Source organism: Diabrotica virgifera, chromosome 5 (assembly GCF_917563875.1).
Source record: "Diabrotica virgifera virgifera chromosome 5, PGI_DIABVI_V3a".
NCBI lineage: Eukaryota > Metazoa > Arthropoda > Insecta > Coleoptera > Chrysomelidae > Diabrotica > Diabrotica virgifera.
The window spans coordinates 107,284,110-107,310,693 of record NC_065447.1 but is presented as its reverse complement, the minus strand read 5'-3'; the positions used below and the strand labels follow the sequence as shown (position 1 = coordinate 107,310,693).

At 32.2% G+C, this 26,584-nt stretch overlaps 2 protein-coding genes across 5 annotated transcripts in view; one reads left to right on the top strand and one right to left on the bottom strand.

The window, feature by feature from the left end:
• Positions 1-14,768, bottom strand: part of LOC126885087 (protein tumorous imaginal discs, mitochondrial-like) — a 35,061-nt gene extending 20,293 nt beyond the window's left edge. For both annotated transcript variants that reach the window (XM_050651511.1, XM_050651510.1), the window contains exons 1-4: positions 14,551-14,768; positions 14,227-14,438; positions 8,351-8,599; positions 2,604-2,904 (exon numbers count right to left, since the gene is read on the bottom strand). In XM_050651511.1, coding sequence (XP_050507468.1) covers positions 2,604-2,904; positions 8,351-8,599; positions 14,227-14,438; positions 14,551-14,716 — 928 coding nt within the window. In that variant the 5' untranslated portion in view covers positions 14,717-14,768. The remainder of the gene's footprint in view (positions 1-2,603; positions 2,905-8,350; positions 8,600-14,226; positions 14,439-14,550) is intronic.
• A 1,854-nt stretch (positions 14,769-16,622) lies between these two features.
• The window catches only part of LOC126885081 (serine-protein kinase ATM-like), a 624,001-nt gene continuing 614,039 nt past the window's right edge, over positions 16,623-26,584 (top strand). For all 3 annotated transcript variants that reach the window (XR_007698275.1, XR_007698276.1, XM_050651504.1), the window contains exons 1-3: positions 16,623-16,911; positions 16,972-17,089; positions 20,935-21,093. Coding sequence is in view for 1 of the 3 variants with exons in the window: in XM_050651504.1 (XP_050507461.1) it covers positions 16,729-16,911; positions 16,972-17,089; positions 20,935-21,093 (460 nt within the window). In the remaining 2 variants the exon portion in view is untranslated. The remainder of the gene's footprint in view (positions 16,912-16,971; positions 17,090-20,934; positions 21,094-26,584) is intronic.

Sequence of the window (26,584 nt, the reverse complement as noted above, 5' to 3'; positions counted from 1 at the left end):
ATTATCTTACATTTATTTATGTTCAAATTCAAAGCATTTAAGTTACACCAATCCAATAATCTACTCAAATCATTCTGTAATAAACTACAGTCATTGGAATTTTTTATGACTCTATAAATTTTTAGGTCATCAGCATAGAGAAGAATATTACTATGATAAAAACAATATTTTATATCATTTACAAAACAATCAAAAAGCAGAGGAGATAAATGTCCACCCTGTGGAACATCAGAGGTTACATTGATAGTAGATGACAAAAATTGGTTAATTTTTACAACTTGAGTTCTATTTGTGAGATAGCTCTCCATCCAGCCTAATAATCTTCCATGTAAACCAGCATTATAAAGTTTAGAGATTAGCACAGTATGACTAACTCTATCGAATGCCTTCGAAAAGACAGTATAAATGACATCAACCTGGTCATACCCTTCAAGGGCATCCAACAAAAATTCTTGTAAAACTAAAAGATTGGTAGTAGCAGAACGTCCTGGAATAAAACCTTTTAAAATAAAAATTTTTGAATTTTTGCATCTAGTTTTTGGTACAAATAGATTAATAGAGGAATCTAACACTTCATAAAATTTATCAACGCTATTATTTACATCTGTCTCATCAATAACCCTATCCCAGTCGACTGAACCTAAATATTCATTAATAAGGATATAATTAGCATTTTTAAAGTCAAAATAAAAATAATCATAGCTAAGAGAGTCTAAAATAATATTTCCAATAATGTCAAAGGACAAGGCTGGATGATAGCTATCACATTTTAATAAAGATTGATCAGCAATTTTTAAGTTTATGTTATTATTTATATTAGAAAAAATAAGATCTAAGAAACCCCCATTACAGTTTGGTACATTATTTAATTGAAAGAGTACAGTAAATGCTAATTTCGATAGCATTTACTGAAATTATATATATTATGTATATCATAATTATTCGCTGTTACTGATTCAGAGAGGGTATTTAGTTTTGTCCGTAGTCGTCTAACATTTTGATAATAGACACTGTAATAGCCATTTGATGCATTATAATTTGTTGTGGAAATGCTGGACTTCAGTATAGACAACTTGGCACGTGGACCTCCAACATTTTGACCACAAATATTCAGTTCGTCAGAATTGACACTACCTAAAAGTCATTCATTTGTACGTGAACCGCCTGCATTGCGAGACAGTCGAGGAGGTCTTGACACAAACTCTCTAGCTGCGACCCTAGCAGGCTGCAGCATAGCTTCAAAGAATGATTGACGAATACCAATTTTAAAAGAGCAATAGTAATCATTAGATGCCAATGTCTTAACTGAAAAATATTTCTTCAACAAGTGTGTGTGTGTGAAAAAATGGCTTGGACTCAAGGAATGTTTTTTACTATGTAATCACACACCTGATGCTCGGATACACCAGGGCTAATATTATTTAAGTGAATAAATCTCATTCGCTCAACTCCGGCAAAATCAGCATCAGCAACGGTACCAACAACCTCTGCAAAAGTGGAACGTGAAATGTTGTTTTTATGATTAACATTGGGTGATTTCTTTGAACTAGTAGTACTATATTTAGTTTTTCCATATATGGAATCAGTTGGAATCCCCGAGACATTTTCGGCGAATACAGGTGGTGCCGGTGGTGGACAAGGAACTGAAGAGGATAGTACAACAGTGTCCTTAGCCAGCGATGTCGCGTTCATGTTTAACAAGGACATTGAACCGCTACACCCATTTAATGTATGAATCATCTGAATATTGCTCTCACGAAGTATAACAATCTCATTTTTTAACTCTTAAACTGATTTTTGATAGCCAGCGTTCATCGAGTCTAGTAAAGCCTCAAATTGTTTTTGGAGCGCCTGAAACTTACCATCAATAGCAGGATTAAGACTGATTGCAGATGATTGGCAGTTATCACTTTCAAACTTCAATTTTCTAGTGCTAGCAAGTTGCAAAACTCTTATTTCCGTTGAGCTAATCCCAGAACATCATTGACAAAACTGGGTATTACAGAGATCGCATCTAATTTTTTTTATTTAATTCTTCTTTAGATAATTCATTCTTGCACAAAAAACAACTCATGTTAATCAAAAATATATAAATAAATATTAATCCTGATCACGGAGTAGTAGCCACTTCATAAAAATTATAATGTTTCCAAAACAAATTAACCTTATCAGCACAGGTTTTAATGTTAATTACTTTAGTTAAAAAAAGTTACACTCACAATTATAATAAAATAAATTCGCTGATTTCACAAATTATGTTCACAAAAATTTTTACTAATAGTACATTAAAAACAAACTGCAGATTTTTATGCATCTACTGATATGAATTTCAGCCAATAATTATATATTTTTCTCAACTAAAAATCACAAAAAACATGTAAACAACAAAAACGTGTGTTCTCTATGCGGCCTTCAGTGGACAACTGTCCACTGTAAAGAGGTCAAATGCAGAACTGAAGTAGCACGCATAACGTTTCTAAAAATCAAATTATTCTTATGTAACCACAACTTAAACCAAAAACCGAAGTGTTAAAAAACACTTTATAAACACATACCATTTCTTATCTTTTAAATTTATTGTTTTCAAAAGAAGTGACACTTACCTGCTGGCACTGGAATGCTAACTTTTCTTCTTTGTACAGTGGAACCTTTTCCTTCACATTCAGTACATTTATGTTTAATATACATTCGGGAACCTTGGCAATATCTACACGTGGACCTCATGACGAAGGGGCCAGTAGTGATACTTTCCATTCCAGTACCGTTACAAAATTGGCATTTTGTAGCTTGAGTACCTGGTTCGCATCTTGCTCCTCTACATTTTGGACAGTTGTCTACTACATTTATGTTTACATCCTTGGTGGTTCCTCTAGCTGCTTGTGTGAAAGTTATTCTTAGGAGAATCTGTAACGATATTAAAAAGTTGAAAGAGTGATAACTTTTGTACACACTTGAATGAATTAAGGAAGTGAAAAACAAATTGAATATCAAAGTGTGTAAAAAGTATTTATTTCCTTAGCTAAGCGCTTTCGACAAAATTGTCATCATCAGAGCTAATGGTCAATATAAAAAGAAGTACCACTACTTACGCAAGTGAGCATCTTATAAACATTAGAATTCTAACTATATTAGAATATACAGTGATGAGCGTGCTAATAACCGGCAAAATAGCGCAAAAGATGGAAAATATAACACATTGCGAAACAAAAAGAGATGAAACTAGTGGAGATGGAAATGATCGTTATAAACGTATCTATAAATTAACGTTACATTACATAGTTTCCCACCTTTAGACGTATCGGAGGAGACTGACAACCTGTCACTGTGACAGTAGAATTTTATAAAATACTCTTGTTACGGACGTCTAAAGGTGGGAAACTATGTAATGTAATGTTAATTCATAGATACGTTTATAACGATCATTTCCACCTCCACTAGTTTCGTCTCTGTTTGTTTCGCAACGTATTATGTTTTCCATCTTTTGCGCTATTTTGCCGGTTATTAGTGCGCTCATCACTGTATATTATAGTCATGTATGCTCCAGTTCTCTCCCATGCAACCCCTAAACAGAAAAAACCATGAAAAAACTGCCACCCAAACGTTACACGTCCACGCCAGTACACAGGTGAAATTCCCACGCCATGAACAAAGTTTTAATGTGTTTGTAACGTTTGTGTGGCAGTTTTTTCTTGTTTTTTCTGTTTGGGTGTTCTATATCTGTAGAGTAGGGAGGGAGAGTCAAGTCCCACAGCATTTAGGCCACAATTGAACCATTGTGCATCCTCCCAGGGGGTTGCCGTCCTTGGCTCCTTGTCCACCCAGCCATTTCCAGGAAGGTGGGCAAATCACCAGGGAACATCTCCCCTGTGTCGGCAAGTGTAGGCCAAGGCTCGCCGAACGCATACTCTCGTATTGATGATAACTCAAGACATTCACATAGGACATGCTCGACAGTTTTGTCATCTCGTTCACACTTCCTGCACAGAGGTGTGTCTACTAGGCCCAGTGCGTGGAGGTGTTTGATTAGTTGACAATGGCCAGTTAAAAAACCAACTGTCAAGAGTAGGTTTTTCCTGGTCATTCTCAAGTACTTTTCTGATGCTGACTTCCCGAGGTTTCTTAGTGTTACCCAGGGCGCGAGGATATATATCCACTGATATATATCACGATATATATCGTGATATATATCATGATATTTATATTATATATATCGTGATATATATCAGTACTTTATTTCGTACTAATTTTTACATAAGGTTAAAATCAACGACAATTGCTGTCGCCGTAGAAATTTGGATTCAACTGGAAAAATATCTGAGTGATCAACCAATTCAAATTAAGAACTTTTATTACAAAAGGAGGAATATGGCTCTAGGTTTGCCTCATTTTTTGGCAAACTAACTGAGACCATCGCTTTTTGGGAGAAAGACTTACTGCCGAACAAAAAGAACAGGCTTATGAATATTTTAATTCAACCAACACAGATTTTGTTCCGTTTGTAATGGCTCTAACTTCTAAGTCTAAACCTTTTCCGTCTTTCATGTATGGTCCAAATTTCAAAAAAACATCTCCATTATTACGGTGGAAGTCTCTTCCAATCGCTGAATCTGCTTGGCCTGATAAAAACATATTTATCGAACGAATTAATCAATTACTTACAGCAGTAGCCTCAACGGCAGGCATTGAAAGGTGCTTTTCAAGCTTTGGACTTAAGGTGCATTCCAAATTACGAAATAATTTAGGAACCGAAAAGGCTGCTAAACCGCTAAACTGCTAAACTTGTATTCATGTTTAAATATTTAAACAGTTCTTCATACCAAAAACATGACAATTTGGAATGGATTTGGCCTGAACAAGAAACTGAAAGAAGGGAAAATGAAGAGGCAGAATTAAGTCTTGGGTGCTTTACTGGTTTTGATTCAGACACTTCCGATGTTAAACCATCATTTTAATTAATTTTTAAACAATCATTTTATTTTTTAAATGTTCAGAATTTTAAGTTATTTTGGAAAAATAGAAATACTTATATGTTTAAATTAATGTTTTCAATATTTTTACTTAATTTAGTTGTTACTTGGATACTCGTATCATTTTGTTTTCCGTTTATGTAACATACTACCATAGGTACGTTTATATTTTTGTATTTTTGTGTAAGTATAAATATATCTTTTATACTGTTACATTCTACATTTAGAGTCTTATTTTGGTCAATTTAGTTTCTCTATTGAAATGTTTTCCAAAATATCATAAATATCATATAAATATCACATTTTGGATATATATCGGATATATATCATATATATAAGATATTTTGATATTTATATAAATATCATGGATATTTTGTGCCCTGGTGTTACCTTAGTGTACATCCTGACCATTCTCCCCATCTTTTTACGGTTTGCGTGTGGGAGTGACATTTGGCAATTTCCGCCATTGTTGCAGTTGACCAGCCAAAAAGATCACCAGGTCCTAAGCTCCTTAGGACTGCTGCCTTCCTAGCTAGCTGGTCAGCAATGCGGTTGCCTTTATTTCCGTTGTGTCCTTTCACCCACCTAGGGATATGTTGTTACCATGCGAAGCTTGGGCTAGTGGTTCATGACACTCCATTACTAGCCCTGATATGACACGTGTTGTACCATTGTATTCATGGTTTTACCGGCTATACTTTTCCGGGTTATCTCTTGTGCGGCTATGGACATACCAGCCAGTTCAGTCTGAAATACACTGGCATTTTTGCCCTTACCCCATTTTATACTAAAGTTCAGTGATCTGGAGTATATCCCGCATCCTGAGCCTTCTTCCATTTTGGAGCCATCGGTGTACTTGCAATATGCATTTGCCACATTTGACTCCTTATGTTGTCTTGTGTCGATTTTGTAGGGTTTGTCGAAGACAAACAAAGAATTCGGTTTTACCTCCAAAGATGGCAACTGCGCGCCAATGGCGACGATTATTCATTATTTTGATAGAATTAGTATATATCACGATCTTTTACCCGAAGATAATCAAATATAATACTCTATAGTTTTTTAATCATATTTTGTGCAGTAGCAATTTTTAGATATCCACTACGGTGAAATTCGACAATCTAATATTTCTTCTTCCTATACCGTCCTCATCAGCAGAGGTTGGAGATCACATTTCTAAAAGTGTCTCTGAACTTAGAAGCGTGTAATAATTATTCTACATCCATGTTTGTCCAATCTTTGCAGCCACGACTCTCTCTTTCTACCTATTCCCTTTTTCCCATCTACTCTACCCTTCGTGATGAATTTCAATATGTATACTACATTTTTCATTTCTCAGTATGTGTCCAAGTTATGCGGTCTTGTGTACAGGGTTTCTCATTATATTTTGACCCCCACTTATTTTCCTTAATTCCGGGAATACAAAAAAGTTTCAAATAAAAGTTGTATTATTTTATCTGTACCGACCAACAGTGTATCAACACATCAAATTTTGTATACAGGGAGTGCCCAATAAAATGCATCTTCAATATTTCAAATGAGACACCCTGTATTTTGTTATAGTTTTGAGTAGCCCTGCATTTCATTATTACAAATATATAACATAGTGTAGCATTAGTTTTGTTCTATAATACTATACTAAGATAAGAAAAAAATATATTTAGAAAAAATATATTTAGAAAGTCAACAAAATTAATGACTTACAATACTACATTTAAGATACAGTACTACATTTAAGATAAAATACTTCATTTAAGATTACAATAGATGCTCAAAGTGCCCTCCATTGTTATCAATGCACAAGTAATATCTTCATCTCAAATTTTCTAATGCGTCAGATTTTGCAGAAGGAGTCTGTCGATCTGGATAAATCAGCCTATATTCTCTTATTGCCGCTTGCTTGTTTTTATTATTTTTTACGTAAATTGAGAATATATCTACTTTTTCATCTGCAGTATAACCCATTTCGGTATGAGGACTGACAGTCTATAATAAATTAATAATTGTTTCATTTTGAAATGTCAGTTGCATAGCCTATGGTTACCCTTTTGTAGTACCATACGCCATTATAGAACAAAACTAATGCTACACTATGTTATATATTTGTAATCAGGAAATGCAGGGCTACTCAAAACTATAAAAAAATACAGGGTGTCCTATTTTAAATATTGAAGATGCATTTTATTGGGCACTCCCTGTATATAAAATTTGGTCTGTTGCTATACTGTTGGTCGGTACAGATAAAATAATACAACTTTTATTTGAAACTTTTTTTTGTATTCCCGAAATTAAGGAAAATAAGTGGGGGTCAAAATATAATGAGAACCCCTGTACTTTTATTGTTCTTATTTTTTTGTCTGGACCGATACTTCTCAAGACTTCCTCGTTGGTGACTGGCTGTCACCAATTATCAGCATTCTCCGGAATATCCAAAGTTCAAAGACTTCCGATCTTCTTAACTATTTGCGCTTTTAACGTCCACGCTTCTACCCCGTGCAGTAATTGAGACCGGATGTAACCTTCAACAAACTTCATTCTCAGTGCAATATTCAGATTCTCTGTCACATAATAGAAGGCACACTTTCCTTGCCTTCCGAGATCTCTATTTGCTGCCACACAGTGTTAGTTCGCTATGTATTGCACATAAAAATTTAATTATTATTATAAATTAAATAGAATGGTTCAAAATAAAATTTGAGTATCGTTTGAGATTAACATGTTGACGAATAGAACATCTAATTTTCATTGATGTAATGTGACACAACGTCTATAGACGACATTTTTAAAATAACGAGTTATGACAAAAAATCGGTAGATTTTTTGTCACATTACATCTACAGATGCATATGAAATGTGACACGACATCCATGGTCATCGTCCACGTGTTTACAAAAATGTTTTATTGTTTCCATAAACTATAAGCGCTAAAAGGAATTCAGCAATTTTCCTATTCTATTTTGCAAAATTCATTAGTGTCACAGCACTTGCTTATACATTTGACGCACTGTCCATCAATGTGGTAATTTATCAACGACTGAAGTTAATTCGCTATCAGTACAGTTCCAGGAAAACTTTGAGCATTTAATTTTTCAAATTTAAATTCAAAGAAGTATAACTTCTTACATGCGTACATGAGTACACACACTCCTTTTTTTTAATTCTGTCCATTATCCATTGATTTTTGAATATTTCTGGATGTTATATGAACGATATTTACCACATAGTTTATTTTTCCACTAACACCAATAACGCTCAACCTATGTATGTCTTAACGACCATATATGACTTTATATTATGTCTTAATTATCAGTAGAAAACATGTGTTCCGAAAACAAATGTAAACATGACAATAATTTACTAATATACAAAAGAACCACTCTTACCTCTTGAGCTTCGCCAAATCCATAGTTTGATTCTGCAAAATCTTCAAAATGAGAAGAGCCTCGAGTAAAAGCATCTCCGAAAATTTTCCTAAACAATTCTTCTGGATCAATTGTTGATTGATATTGCCATTGCTGACTGAATCCTTGTGGACCTTTTGAATGGCCTCCTCCACCACCCATGCCTCCCATTTGATCAGCTGTTGCACCCCAAGTGTCATATTGCTTTCTTTTATTTTCATCTCCAAGAATCTAAATTAAAAAAAAATGTTTACAAAATTATTTGATAAAAGGTTTTAAATGTACAAATTTTCAGTCTAACAAGCTCTATGCGGTTTCGCATAATAGCATGTTAGACATATTTAAACTCCTGGACAAAAAATCCAGATACTTGCATTTTTTATGAATTTTTTTCTTAATTTTGTCAGTGTATAGTGGTTTTAAAGGGGAGAAAGTAAACGTTAATGATAAAAAATGTGCATTCATAACAATAAAACCGATTGCATCAGAAAGTCTGTTTCGGGAGTGTGAGTATGAAAGATTTGTAAAAAGAAAAGTATGAAAGTGTGTCCGATCTTGTGGAATGCAATCAAATTACTATTATTAGCATTCCCCACAATATATCTATTGGAGAAAGGTTTTAGTTCTAAATGTATATTGAAAAACAAACAAAGAAATAAGCTCAACATAATAGAAAGAGAGGATTTGTGGTTGCTATTGTCCAACATTGAGCCAGACATAAAGAAATTATGTGAGGGACACCAGGCCCAGGGGAGAGGGAGAAATTAACAATTATTACTAACCATGTTGTTCTGAAGCTATTTTCTTGTGGCATTTTTACAATTTTAACTATTTATAATCGGAAATAAGCCACAATATTATTAAAAAATGATTTTTATTAACGTTTCGACGCCCAAATCGGGTGCCGTTGTCAAAATACAAAATACTATTAACATAAACAAAAATGTTGTTGCTTAGTAAAAAAATTCTTCTAATAATTTATTTAATTTGACTCATTTATATCGGCAATTCAGATACATAATATGATACATTTTAAAGTAGAAGACTTTAAAATGATATTGCCAATATTTATGAGTTGCAATAAATATTACTAACCATTTATCATTTTACGAAATTTAAAAATAAATAACTATTGTATTGATTAATTATTTGTTGGAGGGAGGGGGGGCGATTATAGTATTCACAGCTGGTGAAACCTGTCTACGGGGGCGATCATGGGAAAAAGGTTGCGAACCACTGGACTACACCATTTTTTTTTTCACTTTTTTATAAGCTGTATTTTTGCTAAGAATATTTTTTCGATAAAATACTTACTTTTTGAGAGATTTGGTAAAAACTGTCTAAAAATGTTGTTATTTTGTTGAAAAATGAACATATTCACAGGCAAATAACTCCAAAAGTATTGACTTCTGTATGGACTAACTATCCCTGTGAAACACTTGCCTCCAGTATTACCTACTTATAGTAACTTGTACAAATTACTATACCACATGTCAGACATGAGATTCAGTGTACTGAGGATAGGGCAATACAAACTAAATGAGAATTTTCTTGACAATGTTGCCTCTCTCAACAGCAGCTTCTGTGAAAGGTAGTATTAGGCAGGTACTTTTAGAGGATTATCGCTGTTAACTGCTGTGAAATACTAAAGGAGGATTTATTTATGATAATTCACAGAATGGCAATCCCGCTTGCAATATACAACCATACTGATTCTAACATTTGAAACAGAGGATAGTGTTGTGCTAGTCTATTAAGACGAGCTCAAACAACTCATGTATTTGTTAAATACACATTTGTTTGCCTGTTTGGCAAGTATACAAGCTTTGCGATAGCGATGGCAAGTAGAGCACTCACACAACATGTACAATTTACCAGTACAGTAGAACCCCAATTATCGGTGCTAAGATTTTCTATTACTGAAATTTCATTTTTGAGGTTTTATCAAAATAGCATCACCGTAAATCACTTGATGTAAACTCTGTAAGTCAAAAGGGAGACTCATTGAAAGATTAATTTTTCTGTTATCTTTTTATGGTAGGTACAGTTACGGTCATTGAAAAGTTTACAGACTTACGTATCTAGGAGCCAATTTTTTAAATTATTACCTCGTTTAAACTCACCTTTTACGTTAAAGTGACGTTAACAGTGGTGTATCTAGAATATGTTATTTGAAATTAAAAAATAAAAATAGTATAAAAATATATTTTACATAGTTTAACAAAATGGAAAGTATAGAAAGATTTTTTTTTGAATGGAATGGATTATGGTCTTAATAATGAAAACAATTAAGTCTGGTTTGAAAATACCGATTTTATTTTATATCTATCTAAAATTACCCAATCTTTGTTTGATTTTCCATATGCACATAATATGTGGCTCACATCTAAATCTGCAGCAACTTGTCTTAAAAACCAACCTTCTTCGAGTTTGGCAATTGCTCTTGCTTTTGTGCATCATTCAAATTCATTATAACCATTTTGGAGGAGTTTGATATATCGTTATTTTATGTTTCAACACTCGCGAAATTTTTGACAAGCATTGACTTTTAGACTTTTGACATTTATGAAATCCGTACGACACTGCAATTTTACAGTATTACAATATAAAAATTAAGGTGTAAACTATTCAGTGATCGTAATTGTACATATGTATGTATACAGGGTGAGGCAGATAAAGGGCCTATTAGAAATATCTCGAGAACTAAAGGTAAGAAAATCATGAAAATTGTTATACAGGGGTTTTGAGGTGTGAACTATTTAATGAAAATATTTTGGTCTCTTTGCTACTTCCGGTTATACCGGAAGTTGATTGTAACTTCGTTTTTTTTAATGGGACACCCTGTACATTTTTACATTTTTGGATTCTCCTCGATTTCTTCTTTCTTTAAATATAAGGTTTTTAAATATTATACAGGGTAGGTTAAAAGATAATTACGTTTTCTTATTAATTTCGTAGCAACATTCACACCCTGTAGGCTTGTAGTAGTTTGACATAACAAATTCTATTTATGTTCAAATGATTTTTAATATAGTCTTCTATTAACAATTATTAGTGTAGCTAAATTTTTCGTTTTAGTATACAGGGTTGGTCGAAACACGGAATGAGTATTTTCTGAGTTGTCTTAAATGGAACACCCTGTATTTTAGTATTGTAATGAAATGTTGTTTTATGGTACATTTTAAAAACTTAAGCACTCCCTATACCTAACTGCTTTAATTTGTGAGTTATTGGTGATTCAAGCAAAACATTAATTGCAACACAAAATATGTGAAATTGTATTAGGTTGGCCGTGAAAATTTTCAATCACAAATAATTTTTTGGAAATAAATACATATTAATCTAGACTGATACTTAAAATTGCCAATAATGGTTGAACTGTCAAAATACCATCGAAGTTAAGATTGTTGGTGCGATTAACAATTAAGCACAAATTAAAGCAGTTAGGTATAGGGAATGCTTAAGAAATAAAAAAGTACCATGAAATATCATTTCATTACAATACTAAAATATAGGGTGTTCCATTTAAGAAAACTCAGAAAATACTCATTCCGAGTTTAGACCCACCCTGTATACTAATATTATAAATTTAGCTATACTAATAATTGCTAACAATAGTAGACTATATTAAAAATCATTTGAATATAAATAAAGTTTATTATGTCAAACTACTACAATCCTACAGGGTGTGAATATTGCTACGAAATTAATAAGAAAACGTAAATATCTTTTAACCTACCATGTATAATGTTACAAAACATTATATGTTAAGAAAGAAGAAATCGAGGAGAATCCAAAAATGTCAAAATATACAGGGTGTCCCATTGAAAAAAACGAAGTTATAAGCAACTTCCGGTATAACTGGAAGTATCAAGTAGATGAAAATATTTTCATTAAATAGATCAGTCTTCAAAACCTCATTATTCCAATTTTCATAATTCAGTTACCTTTAGTTCTCGAGATATTTCTAATAGGCCCTTTATCTGCCTCACCCTATATAGGTACATATGTATTATATATAAGAAATAAATGTTCGGATTATCCATGCCTCTTCCGGTCCCGAGGAGCAAGGATAATCGGGGTTCTACTGTACTTGAGTGTAAACATTTGGCTTAAAAACTTTAACAATTTAAGGCATTTTGTTTGAGTGCCTCTGCAAGTACAGAGAGTATGTACCTGGCAAGTACAGTCCGTCTAATTTACTTACTGTTGCACGTCATTATCTATGTTACAGATCTAAGTGTACATTGTTGCCCAATTGCAAAAAATTCTTGAAAGGCATTTTAAATCAAATACATCATATAATATTTGCGGAATTGGATTATACAGCAAAACAAATTAATAGTCAATGTGAATAAATAAAAACTTTAGAAATAGAAAACAAGAATTAAGATATAATCTTACATTAAAGTACATACCTAATAAAAACAGTAAATATAATGAAACAAATATATTGGGACCGTGCAAGTTCGGCAAAGCGACCCCTATTTCTACGCTCTATACTAAAATTCGCACTTTTAATTATATTGGCCAATTATATTAGTCCTGGTTACTGGATACTTGTCAAGGCCATAGTCCAAAAACATAATAAGAAGAAAAAATAAGATTCAGGTTATGTTATGAAAACGTCAACAATTGTATGTAGTAAATAAAATTAGTTATTAAAATGCAGTACTGCAAGCAAAATAAAATTAATTAAATTTACCTTTATATAATAATTACATATCATATCAATATTGTGGAGCAATATATAATTTTTCTGCTTCAATGACAGAAGGTATGAAATATACGTCAATTTGACAATTTCAATTGACAATATGAATTATTTAAGATAGTTCTAATATTTCTCCGTGACTCGCGCAGGGTCGTTTCTCGTTTCTCCTTCCAAGTACTTGCACACCGCGAATAGTAAAGAATAAAAACAAATATGAAGTGTCATCACCACAACTGTCAAATAAATGTTACCAATTTATGCCAAGATATCACCTTCGTTCGACTACAATTACAGTGTGTTCCGAACAAATATGCTTCATAAAAACGCTTTATAATCTATTTATATAAATTAAATTAAACATATTATTGTGTATTTCTTTGAGTTAACATTAATAGAAATCTTTAAATATTATTTCTACGCCTACATAATAAAATATGTCTAGTGGCTGTATTGCCAGTGTATTCGGCAATATGATTCTAAAAAAGAACACACCTACTGTCTAAATATTTTGTGTTGATATTATGTGACGTCACGGGCTATGACGCGGATGACATGCAATGGTAAGTAAATTAGATGGAGTACAGTAGAACACTGCAAATCCGAACACTGCTAATCCGAACGTACATTAATCCGAAAATTAAAAAATTCATGACAAAAACTTAAAACCATGTTTATTATACAGAGTAAAGCCAGAAAATGTAGACAATGTAGGATTAATAGGACATTTAAAATTTCTTTAAAATGAATACATACTTTAAACGTACTGCTTATAAAGGTTAAATATAAACTTACGTCGGTCCTCTTGCAGTCAACTTAGGTCCAAAAATATTGTCCACACTCTTGCGAGAACGTTTTGAGACTCAAAATTAACGACAATGAAAGCTTTGAATTATTAGATAGGCTAACTTTCGCATAATCCGAACAGGCTCTCCCCCCAATTAGTTCAGATTGGCGGGTTCTACTGTATATACAAATAATCCTGATCCCTTTGATTCTGGTCATTTTTACCAACCACAAATAGAAAACCAATGAGTGACAAATAATTGTACTATTAGTAACCCACTCACAGGACATGGCAAGTAATGACTATTTGCCAAGTAGTGGAGTCGTTTGAGTCCAGCTTTATATAAACAAATAAACTTACTTCATAGGCTTCAGAAACTTCTTGAAACTTTTTAGATGCTTCTGGATCATTCTTATTTACATCTGGATGATACTTTTTGGCCAATTTGTAATAAGCTTTCTTAATATCAGAGTTTGAAGCATTTTTACCTACTCCTAATAATTCATAATAATCCCGTCTTGCGGCATTGAAACTGTGTGACTTATGAAACGTTCTTTTATGGAGTAAAGAATCTACAAAATTACTTTGTATAAACTTTGGCACAAACATAGAAGCAAATTATTAAAGTTATCAGACAGGGTTTATAAAATAAAACATAAAAATGTGAGTTCAAATGTCACTTACTTTGAGTTAAATTATTAGCTGACCAGGTATTTAGCAGTAGAGATTTATGACATCTAAAGCATTGATGAAGAAATGTTCTTGAAATTTTAGTAGTAAACTGGGAATTTGAACATAGTAATATCTGTTTTGAGCCTAAAATTCCAAAAAGAGTTCTTGCACTACCCATTTTTAAAATGACAGAGAATGACAAATGTGACAGGTGACAGTGACATCTAGAAAGGAACCTCTACCACATTTTACAATAGCCAGTATACCGGATGTGTACGGCCATAGCCACCTTTACTTAACAAGCCATGAAGTTGAAATTTGGCAACATCTATTGGTAGACCGATTAATTCTGACAGTTCTCATTTGTTTTTAAATAATTTTCACTGTATTTACAGAGAAACTGAAATATTTTACAATATTTCGTGTCCAAATTATAAAGAACATTAAAAGGTATGTTATTAAAATGATTTTAGTTCAATATAATATATTTTTGTATAAACTTACGTGCATATAGGAATCCGTCCACTTAAAAATTTTGTCATTTTTAATGTCTTATATTTCCTAAACCTGTTGGCAGATTTAAGTGATTTTTTAAATGTGTTATAGCTTAATTCTTTACAATACCGCTGTAATAATATTGTTACTAACCAGTTAAATTTTTATGGTGTACCGGGCATTTATAAAATACTGAAATTAAAACCCAACTATAGACTCCGGTTTTCTTAACATTCTGTTTTTTCTTATTAATTCGCTTATGTTTAACAACTAGATTTGTTCTTTATCAATTCAGGGCGTTTCTAAATAAGTGCGACAAACTTTAGGTGGAAAGGAACAAAATGCAAAATTTTGACGACTGTATTTTAAATGTAATCATTTTTTTCGAATCCTGAGAAAACTAATAAGTATTTTTGAAAAATTTAAACGAAAAATCAAAGATTACTTTATTACCGAGGGCCGAAAGTCTCTTAGAATGAATAAAAACTTGAAACTTATTAAAATAAACATAGAAGTTTTCAGAGACTTTCGGCCCTCGGTCCTAACGTAATCTTTCATTCTGCGTTTAAATTTTTGAAAAATACTTATTAGTTTTCTTAGGATTCGAAAAAAATGAATCCCGTTTATATTCTGGTTATTGTTTTTTTTTTTTTTGTATAATAAACGTTACTTACAAGGAATTACTTTTAATATTATTTTGTACAAACTTCTAATTAATAATATTTTCTTGTTCGACTCAAAAAATACTATAAATTTTACCAGAATAATCGTAGTTTCGAAAGTCAGACTACCGACGTCATCAATTGCGACGTTGCCTTTTTCTCTTCATGGCTTGTAAAGTAAAGGTGGCTATGATACGGCGGTCGTTGTCTTTTCACCTCTGAATAACTAATAGGTTCGTTTTTTATTCTTTTTCTCATGATCATCTTTCAGTGCGTCACAGTTTTTCGATTTCTTTCTGACGCATTAAATTATATGTGACAGAAAAAAACGCACGTCGGTGATTACATTTCGTCGATGACATTTATAACATTTATTCTAGTTATTCTAGTTGTCGATAGATGGCGACATAATAAAAAAAATATTTTTTTTTAATTAGATAATAATATTACAAATATAATCTGTATAATTTATAAGACTATACAAATCAAAAAAATAGCATTTTATAAATGCAAGAAATACATTTGATTTGTTTTTATTCCAAATTGAAAATAAAATGTGACAAGTGTCAGATTTAACTAAAATGTCATGTTATAATAAATGTCATAAATGTGTATTATCACGGACTTACTCTTTTTCCTATCATTTGTTACGCACTGAAAATGCTCATGAAAAGGACAATAGTAGTAGCGGAGTAGGAACAGGAGTAACTATGGAGACCTACAACAGTGCATAGACATGACTATGTAGACATGACACTAAATAGGCCCTCTATTTGACAGCTTGTCAGTGATGCCACATCTCTGCTGGACATCCTAGCCAGCATACCGGCATAGAGCATACAATTAAATTTTTTAGTGCATTGTATTAAAAAAGAAGATTTTATTATATTGACAGATATATGATTGTGATTGTGGCGGCATTTATTAATTTTTTTGTTGTTTTAAATCACGTTTTAAATGTTGTTTAAATGCTGAATTTTGTTTTTTGTTCTACTTGGTTCTACTAAGCCAAAATTTCTAAGCTGTATCCAAAATGACTGCCAGTGAACTAAAAAAGTGTTGCATTTATTTAGAAAGTGATAAACTAACCGAAAGAAATACGTATTGCACAAAACTAAATTCTGCCTTGGAAATTCAAGAATCTATTAATATATTAAACAGCGGAAAAGCCTCTTGGGAAAGACTGATAAAATCTTTGCAGAAATGCATTAAGAAGGTATGTATAGCTGTTCAAACTTAAGAACATAAAAAAATACAATGTTCTGAATTGTTCAAGGATGCAGCGAAAACATTTGTTGATGATTCTAAGAAAATGAGTGGTTCAAGCAATATCCCTGCAAATTATTTAAGTATTGAATTGTTTGTGAAAGTTGTTACAAAGGCCATTAAAGAAGGTAATAATAGCTAGTTTCTAAAATCTTAGTAAACATTGTTATTAAACTCTAATAAGTTTTCTTTCTCTTTCTTATTGGTATATAGTTTTAGCAAAGAATATAGAGGGTAATAGAACAATTCCTCCGTGTAATTTTTCAGCATAGGATTTGTATTCCTACTGAGTTGGAACAACCATGTGACCTGATCCTTTTAATGTGATTTTCTATAATTTCTTTCATTGCAATTTTTTTCCTGTGGTAGATATTTTCAGAGTTATGGGGAAAATAATGACAGTTATTATTTTTCCTCATAACTGAAAATATTGACCGCACGAAAAAAATTATAATGAAAGAAATTATAGAAAATCACATTTTCAACAATTTTAGTTCTCATACTATTTGTCAAGAAATTGAAAATGGCGGAGATATTGAGCAAAAACGGTTCCCGTTTAAAATCAAAATGATGGCTAACTCAGAGGCAGAATTCAGTCGAGATTTTAAATTTACTAATATTGCCCTCCCTAAAGATTAGAAAAATCAAATTTGGGGCAGCTCGGCATGCAAAGTCAAGCCTGTTATTTGTCTAACCCAACTGGACTATCCCTACTATCTTTGTTATCTCTCCCATAGGGACCGTTCAAGTATTACATAATGCAGGTTGGGGGGGGGGGGTGTCAAAAATCTTCAAAAATTATGTTACGCAATAGTTAAACGCCCATTTGAGTGCGTTATGTAGGGGAGGGGGTTAAAAATCTTCAAAAATCACGTTACGTAATACTTGAACGCTCCCATACGGAAATTGTTACTCGTTAAAATGCCCAACATTTTTGTTAGACAAACATTTTTTCTTAACCGGCAAAATTAAAGGAACACCTTAAAAATGGGGCATGTTTGATGTCTCGAATCTTCTAAACCAGTTGTCCGATTTGAGTGATTTTTTTAGTATGTTATAGCCTTATCATTTAAGAATATCAATGTAATAATATTGTTGCTAAACAGGTAAATGTCATTTTATACCGGGTGTAAAAATCATACTGTGTTTTTTCCTTAAAGTTCAGAACACCCTGTGGAATATTCTAGCCAACATAAAATATTGAAATTAAAATGCAATCGTAGCTTTAGGCTTTCTTAACATTTTCTTTTTTTATTCATTTGCTCATGTCGGATAGTAAAAAAGTTGGGTACTTTAACAACAGCCATGTTCTTCATCAATACAGGGTGTTTCTAAATTAGTGCGACGTACTGTAGGGGGTAATTCTGCATGAAAAAATAATGACAGTTTACTACATTAACATATGTCCGCAAATGATTCGTTTCCGAGATATGGGGTGTTAAAATTTTTCTTACAAACTGACGATTTATTTATTGCTCTAAAACCGGTTGAGGTATGCAAATGAGATTTGGTGGGTTTTAAGATGTAGTTATTGTGCATTTTTTGACATACAATTAATAATTTTACATTCACCATGGGAGCGCATATGGGTATAAACATTTTAGATATATCCCATTTACATGCCAATGGTGAATATAAAATTCTTAGTTGTATGTCAAAAAATATGTAATAACTACCTCTTAAAACATACCAAATTTAATTTGCATATCTCAACCGGTTTTAGAGCAATAAATAGTCAGTTTGCAAGAAACTGACTATGAAATTGAAAAATTACATGCCCCGTATCTCGGAAACAAAGTATTTGCAGACGTGTGTTTATAAAATAAACTGTCATTATTTTTTCATGCAGAATTACCCCTTAAAGCTTGTCGCAATTATTTAGAAACACCATGTATTGATGTAGTATAGTATAGTTGATCCAAAAGATGGCATAACCCAGACATCCAAAGTGAAAGTTATCCTTCAACACCAAATTGTTCTATATGGTCCACACAATGTCCAGAAAAAAGTCACACCATTTTGAGCGTCGGGTTTGGGGGGGAGATGGGGGAGAAATCTGTAAATTCGTAGTTTTTAAGTATTTCGCCAATATTTCTAAAACTATGCGGTTTAGCATGAACAACCCTCTATACAAAATTGTTCTACATTAAATTTGAAATAAAAAAGGCCCTATGCATAATCTCTAAAATGAATGGTTCCAAAGTTACGGAGGTAGTAGGTATAGTATAACTGGTCCAAAAAAAGGCCTAACCCAAACATCCAAAGTAAAAGTTTTCCTCCAACACCAAAATGTTCTATATGGTCCACATATTGTTCAGTAAAAAGTTACACCATTTTGAGCGTCCGGTTTGGGAGGGAGATGGGAGAAAAGCCGGTAAATTAGTAGTTTTTTACGTTTTTCGTCAATATTTCTAAAACTATGCTTTAGCGTAAATAATGTTATATACAAAAATGTTCTATATGCAATTTAAAACAAAAAATGTTGTATAGATAATTGTCATAAAATTAACGGTTCCAGAGTTACGGAGGGTGAAAAGTCGAGGTTTTCGACACTTTTTATATTTTTTGGGCAATATTTATGATATAACTATACCAAAAACCCAGACATTCAAAGTGAAAGTTATTCTCCAACACCAATTTGTTATATATGGTCCACATAATGTTCAGAAAAAAGTCACACCATTTTGAGCGTCGGGTTTGGGGGGGAGAGGGGGGAAATATCGGTTAATATAAAAAGTATCGAAAACCTCCACTTTTCACCCTCCGTAACTCTGGAACCATTGATTTTATAACAATTATGTATAGAACCTTTTTTGTTTTGAATTATATGTAGAACATTTTTCTATAGAACATTCCTTACGCTAAAGCATAGTTTTAGAAATATTGACGAAAAACGTAAAAAAACTACAAATTTACCGACTTCTCCCCCATCTCCCCCCCAAACCGGACGCTCAAAATGGTGTAACTTTTTACTGAACAATATGTGGACCATATAGAACATTTTGGTGTTGGAGGAAAACTTTTACTTTGGATGTTTGGGTTAGGCCTTTTTTTGGACCAGTTATACTATACTACCTCCGTAACTTTGGAACCATTCATTTTAGAAAAATTATGCATAGGGCCTTTTTTATTTCAAATTTAATGTAGAACAATTTTGTATAGAGGGTTGTTCATGCTAAACCGCATAGTTTTAGAAATATTGGCGAAAAACTTAAAAACTACGAATTTGCCGATTTCTTCCCCCTCTCCCCCCCAAACCTGACGCTCAAAATGGTGTGACTTTTTTCTGGACATTGTGTGGACCATATAGAACAATTTGGTGTTGAAGGATAACTTTCACTTTGGATGTCTGGGTTTGGGTCTAACTATACCATACTAATGAAGAACATGGCTAGTTGTTAAAGTACCAACTTTTTTATTATCCAACATAAGCAAATGAATTAAAAAAGAAAATGTTAAGAAAGCTTAAGGCTGCAATAGAGTTTTAATTTCAATATTTTATATAGGCTAGAATATTCCACAGGGTGTTTTGAACTTAAAGGAAAAAGCACAGTGTTATTGTTACACCCGGTATAAAATGACATTTGCCTGTCCAGCAACAATATTATTACATTGATATTCTTAAATAATAAGGCTACAACATACCAAAAAAATCACTCAAATCGGACACCTGGTTTAGGAGATGCGAGACATCAAACATGTCCTATTTTTAAGGTGTTCCTTTAATTTTGCCGGTGTGTGTATAATATTGGCTATTGAATAAACTTAAAAACAACATGCTATTTTTTGCAATCATAAACAGTATGACACATTTATCATGTTACACAATTAAAACTTCCCCTGTTCCAGTGTTCCCATTATAAAAGTTTGTCAGACTTAACACTGTTAAGCTATGTTCAAATTTCTAGATTGCTATTAATAAACTTTTCTTTGGTACGCGGGATCCAGGACTATTTGTTATAGCTTATTTCAGATGGAGAAATAAATATCAATGAGTTGGTTAGTTATATACTAGGATGCATGTATGACATTCAGATGAAAAGATGCTATGAAAAACAGTTATTGGATATTTTACAGAAAATATTGTCAAATTCCAAATGTAGAGGAGCTCTAGAAGAAGAGGATTGGGATGGTAAGTTTTTTTTTGTTAAAATGTATTTATGTTTATCACTATTAGCCCGATCACACAACACAAAACTTTACGAAAACCTCAAAAAAAATAAAGGAAAGATGAAAATTTGGGAATAGGTAATTGAAATTGTCTATTATTATATAAGATAAGTTTACAATTCTACATCCCCTCCATTTTACAAAAATTGGGGTGAACCCCCTTCTGGGGGTAGAAAAAATATACATTCAAAATAAGTCCGGAATTGGATAAAATGGCTAATTCTAAGCAACTTTTGTTCTATAGAGTTTTTTCACTAAGTCAATACTTTTCAAGTTTATGCGAATGGATATGTTTATTTTTAACAAAAAAAAACATGTTTTTGGACCGTTTTTCGCAAATAACTCAAAAAGTTAAGTATTTTATCGAAAAAAATATTCTTAACAAAAATATAGCTTATAAAAAAGTGAAAAAAATGGTGTATGTATGCATGAAGTCTGTAGACCCAGTAGAAGCAGAGTTGTAGGTAATGAAAAGTAGGTTTTTATTTGTCAAATTCCAAAGCGAATATTTCAACGTAAAATAACCAAAAAACAGAACACTTTTTGTGGAAAACTAATTAAAACAATTTGGTTTTAAAGAAATTTTTGTTTAATTTTGAAAAAAGTTCCATTTTTTTTAAATAACTTAAAAATTATTAGTACAGTCGAACCCGCTTATTAGAATACCGGTTATAGGAATATCCAACTTTAAGGAATAAACATTTGAGGTCCCGAAATGTTTCTGCTAGCCACTAATGATAGGTTATTAGATTATCGCGGTTATAATAATACTTTCGCTTCGATGGCTATTCCAATAAGGGGGTTTCGACTGTAATACCAAAAATCTCAAAGAGTAATAAAATGTAGGTACATTTTGCTTTTCTGAATATTTTGGCATTTTTGTTTTCCTGTTAGACAAAAATTGATTAAGCTACGGCTGTTCAAAATTCGCATATATACTCGTGATTAGTGACTTGTTCAAGCCATTTTAACTATAACCTTTTCAAAAATAAGCACTTTGAACCGATGAAACTTACAGATCATAGGTACCTATAAGAAATACATAAGCCAAGTAACTTGTGAAGAGGTAACAGTTAATTTTATTTGGGATGCTCATTAGGAGGTGATTTTCGCGATTCCTTTTACCAAAAAAATAAAAGGGACCAACAAAATCTTGAGAGCAACTCACTTACTTTTAATGTTAGAAGTTTTTTTTTAAACAAAAACAAACATTTTTGAAACACTTTAAAAAGCTGTAATGAGTTTTTCCCGAAAAGTGCTCCGTTTTTTGGTTATTTCACGTTGAAATATTTGATTTGGCATTTGATAAATAAGAACCTATTTTTCATTAGCTACAACTTGCTTCTACTGGGTCTACAGACTTCATGCATACGCCTTTTTCACTTTTTTTATAAGCTATATTTTTGCTAAGAATACGTTTTTCGATAAAATACTTACTTCTTGAGTTATCTGCCAAAACATGTTTTTTAATGAACATATTCACTCGCAAATAACTCGAAAAGTATTGACTTAGTGAAAAAAGTCTATAGAACAAACGTTGCTTAGAATTAGTCATTTTATCCAATTCCGGACTTATTTTGAATGTATATTTTTTCACCCCCGAGAAGGGGGTTCACCCGCAATTTTTGTAAAATGGAGGGGATGTAGAATTGTAAACTTTTTCTTATATAATATAGACAATTTCGTCTACCTATTCCCAAAGGACATCGCACACATCTTATGGAAAATATAATGTCACTCAAATTCAATAAAATTTATACGAATAGATTCGTTTTAAATTAACGGTCAAATCTTATCATTGCGCCAACTCTTAATTATGATTAATTACGGCGCAAATTGCAATTGAAGTTTATCGAAATCACATTTTTGGAGTCAGTAAAACTGTCAGTTACAATTACTATTGCTCTGGGTGCTATTCAAAAGAGCCTTAAACCCCGCTGGGCCTAAGCGGATTAGTGAAACTAATCCGCTGATTTATGGAGTACCGATAATTTGGGTATTATAAAATATTTTTTCTCTCTCTAACTTATGTACGTATCCATTTGATTTCAGATTTATTTATATCAATTTCTGCTCTTATTATTGAAAATATGGAGTTGGCGCAATGATAAGATTTGACCGTTAATTTAAAACGAATCTATTCGTATAAATTTTATTGAATTTGAGTGACATTATATTTTCCATAAGATGTGTGCAATGTCCTTTCTATCCTTTCTTTATCTTTTTTTTGGTCAGATTGTTCTTTGATCGGGCTAGGTATACAGGGTGTCCCAGACTAATTTACCCACGCTATATCTCTTAAACGAATAGAGATTTTCGAATGGGACAAAAGGTGATATATTCTACTTGTAATACACTTTAATATGGCGTACAAAAAAATCATCCCCTAAATAATCATCCCTTAGTTACAACCCCTAACTTTAATTTTTTTAATAGAACCCTGTATATTTTTTTATAGTTTTGGATGTGGTCTTTTATCGTCTATTCAACACATTTTTTGAAAATAAAATCGGTTCGTAAATAACCTAGAAACTATCAGTTTATTTTTGTTAAATTGTGTGTCCCAGACTAATTTTTCCAGGCTATATTTCTTAAACGAATAGAGATTTTCGAATGGCACAAAAAGTGTTCTATTCTACTTGTAATACACTTTAATATGGCGTAGAAAAAAATCATCCCTTAGTTACAACCCCTAACTTTAATTTTTTTAATAGCACCCTGTATATTTTTTTATAATTTTCGATGTGGTCTATTCAACACATTTTTTGAAAATAAAATCGGTTCGTAAATAACCAAGAAAATATCAGTTTAGTTTTGTTAATTATGTGTCCCAGACTAAATTATCAAGGCTATATTTCATAAACGAATAAAGATTTTCGAATGGGACAAAAACTGATCTATTCCATTTGTAATACACTTTCATATGGCGTAGAAAAAATTCATCCCCTAAATATTCATCCCTAACTTACAGGGTGGTATTGAAAAAAATAAAGTTAGGGGTTGTAACTAAGGGATGAATATTTAGGGGATATTTTTTTTCTACGCCGTATTAAAGTGTATTACAAATGTAATAGATCAGTTTTTGTCCCATTCGAAAATCTCTATTCGTTTATGAAATATAGCCTTGATAATTTAGTCTGGGACACATAATTAACAAAACTAAACTGATATTTTCTTGGTTATTTACGAACCGATTTTATTTTCAAAAAATGTGTTGAATAGACGATAGAATACCACATCGAAAACTATAAAAAATATATACAGGGTGCTATTAAAAAAAATTAAAGTTAGGGGTTGTAACTAAGGGATGATTTTTTTCTACGCCATATTAAAGTGTATTTATTACAAGTAGAATAGAACACTTTTTGTCCCATTCGAAAATCTCTATTCGTTTAAGAGATATAGCGTGGATAAATTAGTCTGGGACACCCTGTATACCAGCGCTTTCCAAATCTTTAAGACATGTAGACCACTTAAATACGCTTTTGGTTTCCATAGACTTTAATGCCAGGACATCATACATATTCTTAACCTGTTCGCTACCAAGTAACTCCTTATATGTCACATCGATTTTCCCATAGACGAGCGTCTCACCCGTGAGCCGGGGATTGCACTACAGATAATGGAAATTGAAATAGCTATGATATTATGAGAACGAATCTTCAATGCCCCCTTGGTAGCAACATGTTAAAAGTTAGCATGATGTACATATTTTAAAAACTGAAACAATTTCACAAATATTTAAAAAATGTCTTTGGCATTAGTTTGGTTCTTTGCTTTATACAGGGTGTTCCGAAAATATTGGTCATAAATTATACCACAGATTCTGAGGTCAAAAATAGGTTGATTGAACCTAACTTACCTATATACAATATTGCACACAAAAAAAGTTACATCTCTTTGTAGTTACAAAATGAAAATCGATTTTTTTTTCATATATCGAAAACTCTTAGAGATTTTTTATTGAAAATGGAAATGGGCATTCTTATGGCAGCAACATCTTAAAAAAATTAAAGTAAAATTTGTGCATCCCGTAAAAATTTTATGGGGGTTTTGTTCCCTTAAACCCCCCCCCAAACTTTTGTGTACGTTCCAATTAAATTATTATTGTGGCACCATTAGTTAAACACAATATTTTTAAAACTTTTTTGCTTCTTAGTACTTTTTCGATAAGCCAGTGTTTATCGAAATATTTTGAATATTTGTCGAATCCACCACATATTTGTATATGGTTAAGTAAGATTATAAAGACCTGTTAATAATCTGAAAATTTATTTATAATTTACATTATTAGGTATATTTTCAAAAAGAAGCCACATCTCGACAAAAGGTGACTTATCAAAAAAAGACTAGGAGGTAAAAAAGTTTTAAAAACACTGTGTTTAACTAATGGTACTTCAATAATAGTTTATTTGGGACGCACCCAAGCATTTGGGGGGTTTAAAGGAACAAAACCCCCATAAAATTTTTATGAGGACATATTAAAAAAAAGCCGCATCTCGATAAAAACTGGCTTATCGAAAAAATACTAACAGGCAAAAAGTTTTAAAAACGTTGTGTTTGACTAATGGTACCACAATAATGAATTAATTGGAACGTACACAAAAGTTTGGGGGAGTTTAAGGGAACAAAACCCCCATAAAATTTTTATGGGGTGGACAAATTACGCTATAATTTTGTTTTAAGATGTTCCTGCCATAAGAATGCCACATGTCCATTTTCAATAAAAACTCACTAATAGTTTTCAATATATATTGAAAAAAATCGATTTTCATTTTGTAACTTCAAACGGCTGTAACTATTTTTATGAGCACATTTGTACTAAGGTAAGTTAGGTTCAATCGAACTATTTTTGACCCCAGAATGTGTGATATAATTTATGACCATTCTTTTCGGGACACCCTGTATATCAATCATACACTCAGCGACAAAAATATTGCATATTTTGAAATAAACGTATGAAATGAAATTTTTTATGCTGCCTCCAGTGTCACAGAAATAGGATTTCTTTTCCGAATGCGATGTTTTAAAGTATCAAATGGTACAATCGAATTTAAATTTGATATGGGCTATATGGTGGCCGATATAATTTTTAAATTGAATCTCATCAAGGTATGTATTCACTATTCCAGACATGAAGACCTCCGTTATGGTGCATTACAACGATTTTGTTATTCGATGTGGCTGTCAGATGGCAAAACATGATCTTCTAAAATGTTTTTAATGTACATATCAGCTGTCATCCACCCAATAACCTCCACAAGTTCGGTATTTCCTTTCCAAGAAATACCACTCCATAGCACTATGTCGCCACCACCAAAATTAACGCTCTGTATGAGGTTACATCTGGCATAGCGTTCATCATTTGGAAGCAATATTGACAAAACTTCGTCTACAGAAGAGTTTGTGAACAGTATGTCAGTTGTAACCTCATACAGTTTGGTGATGGCGGC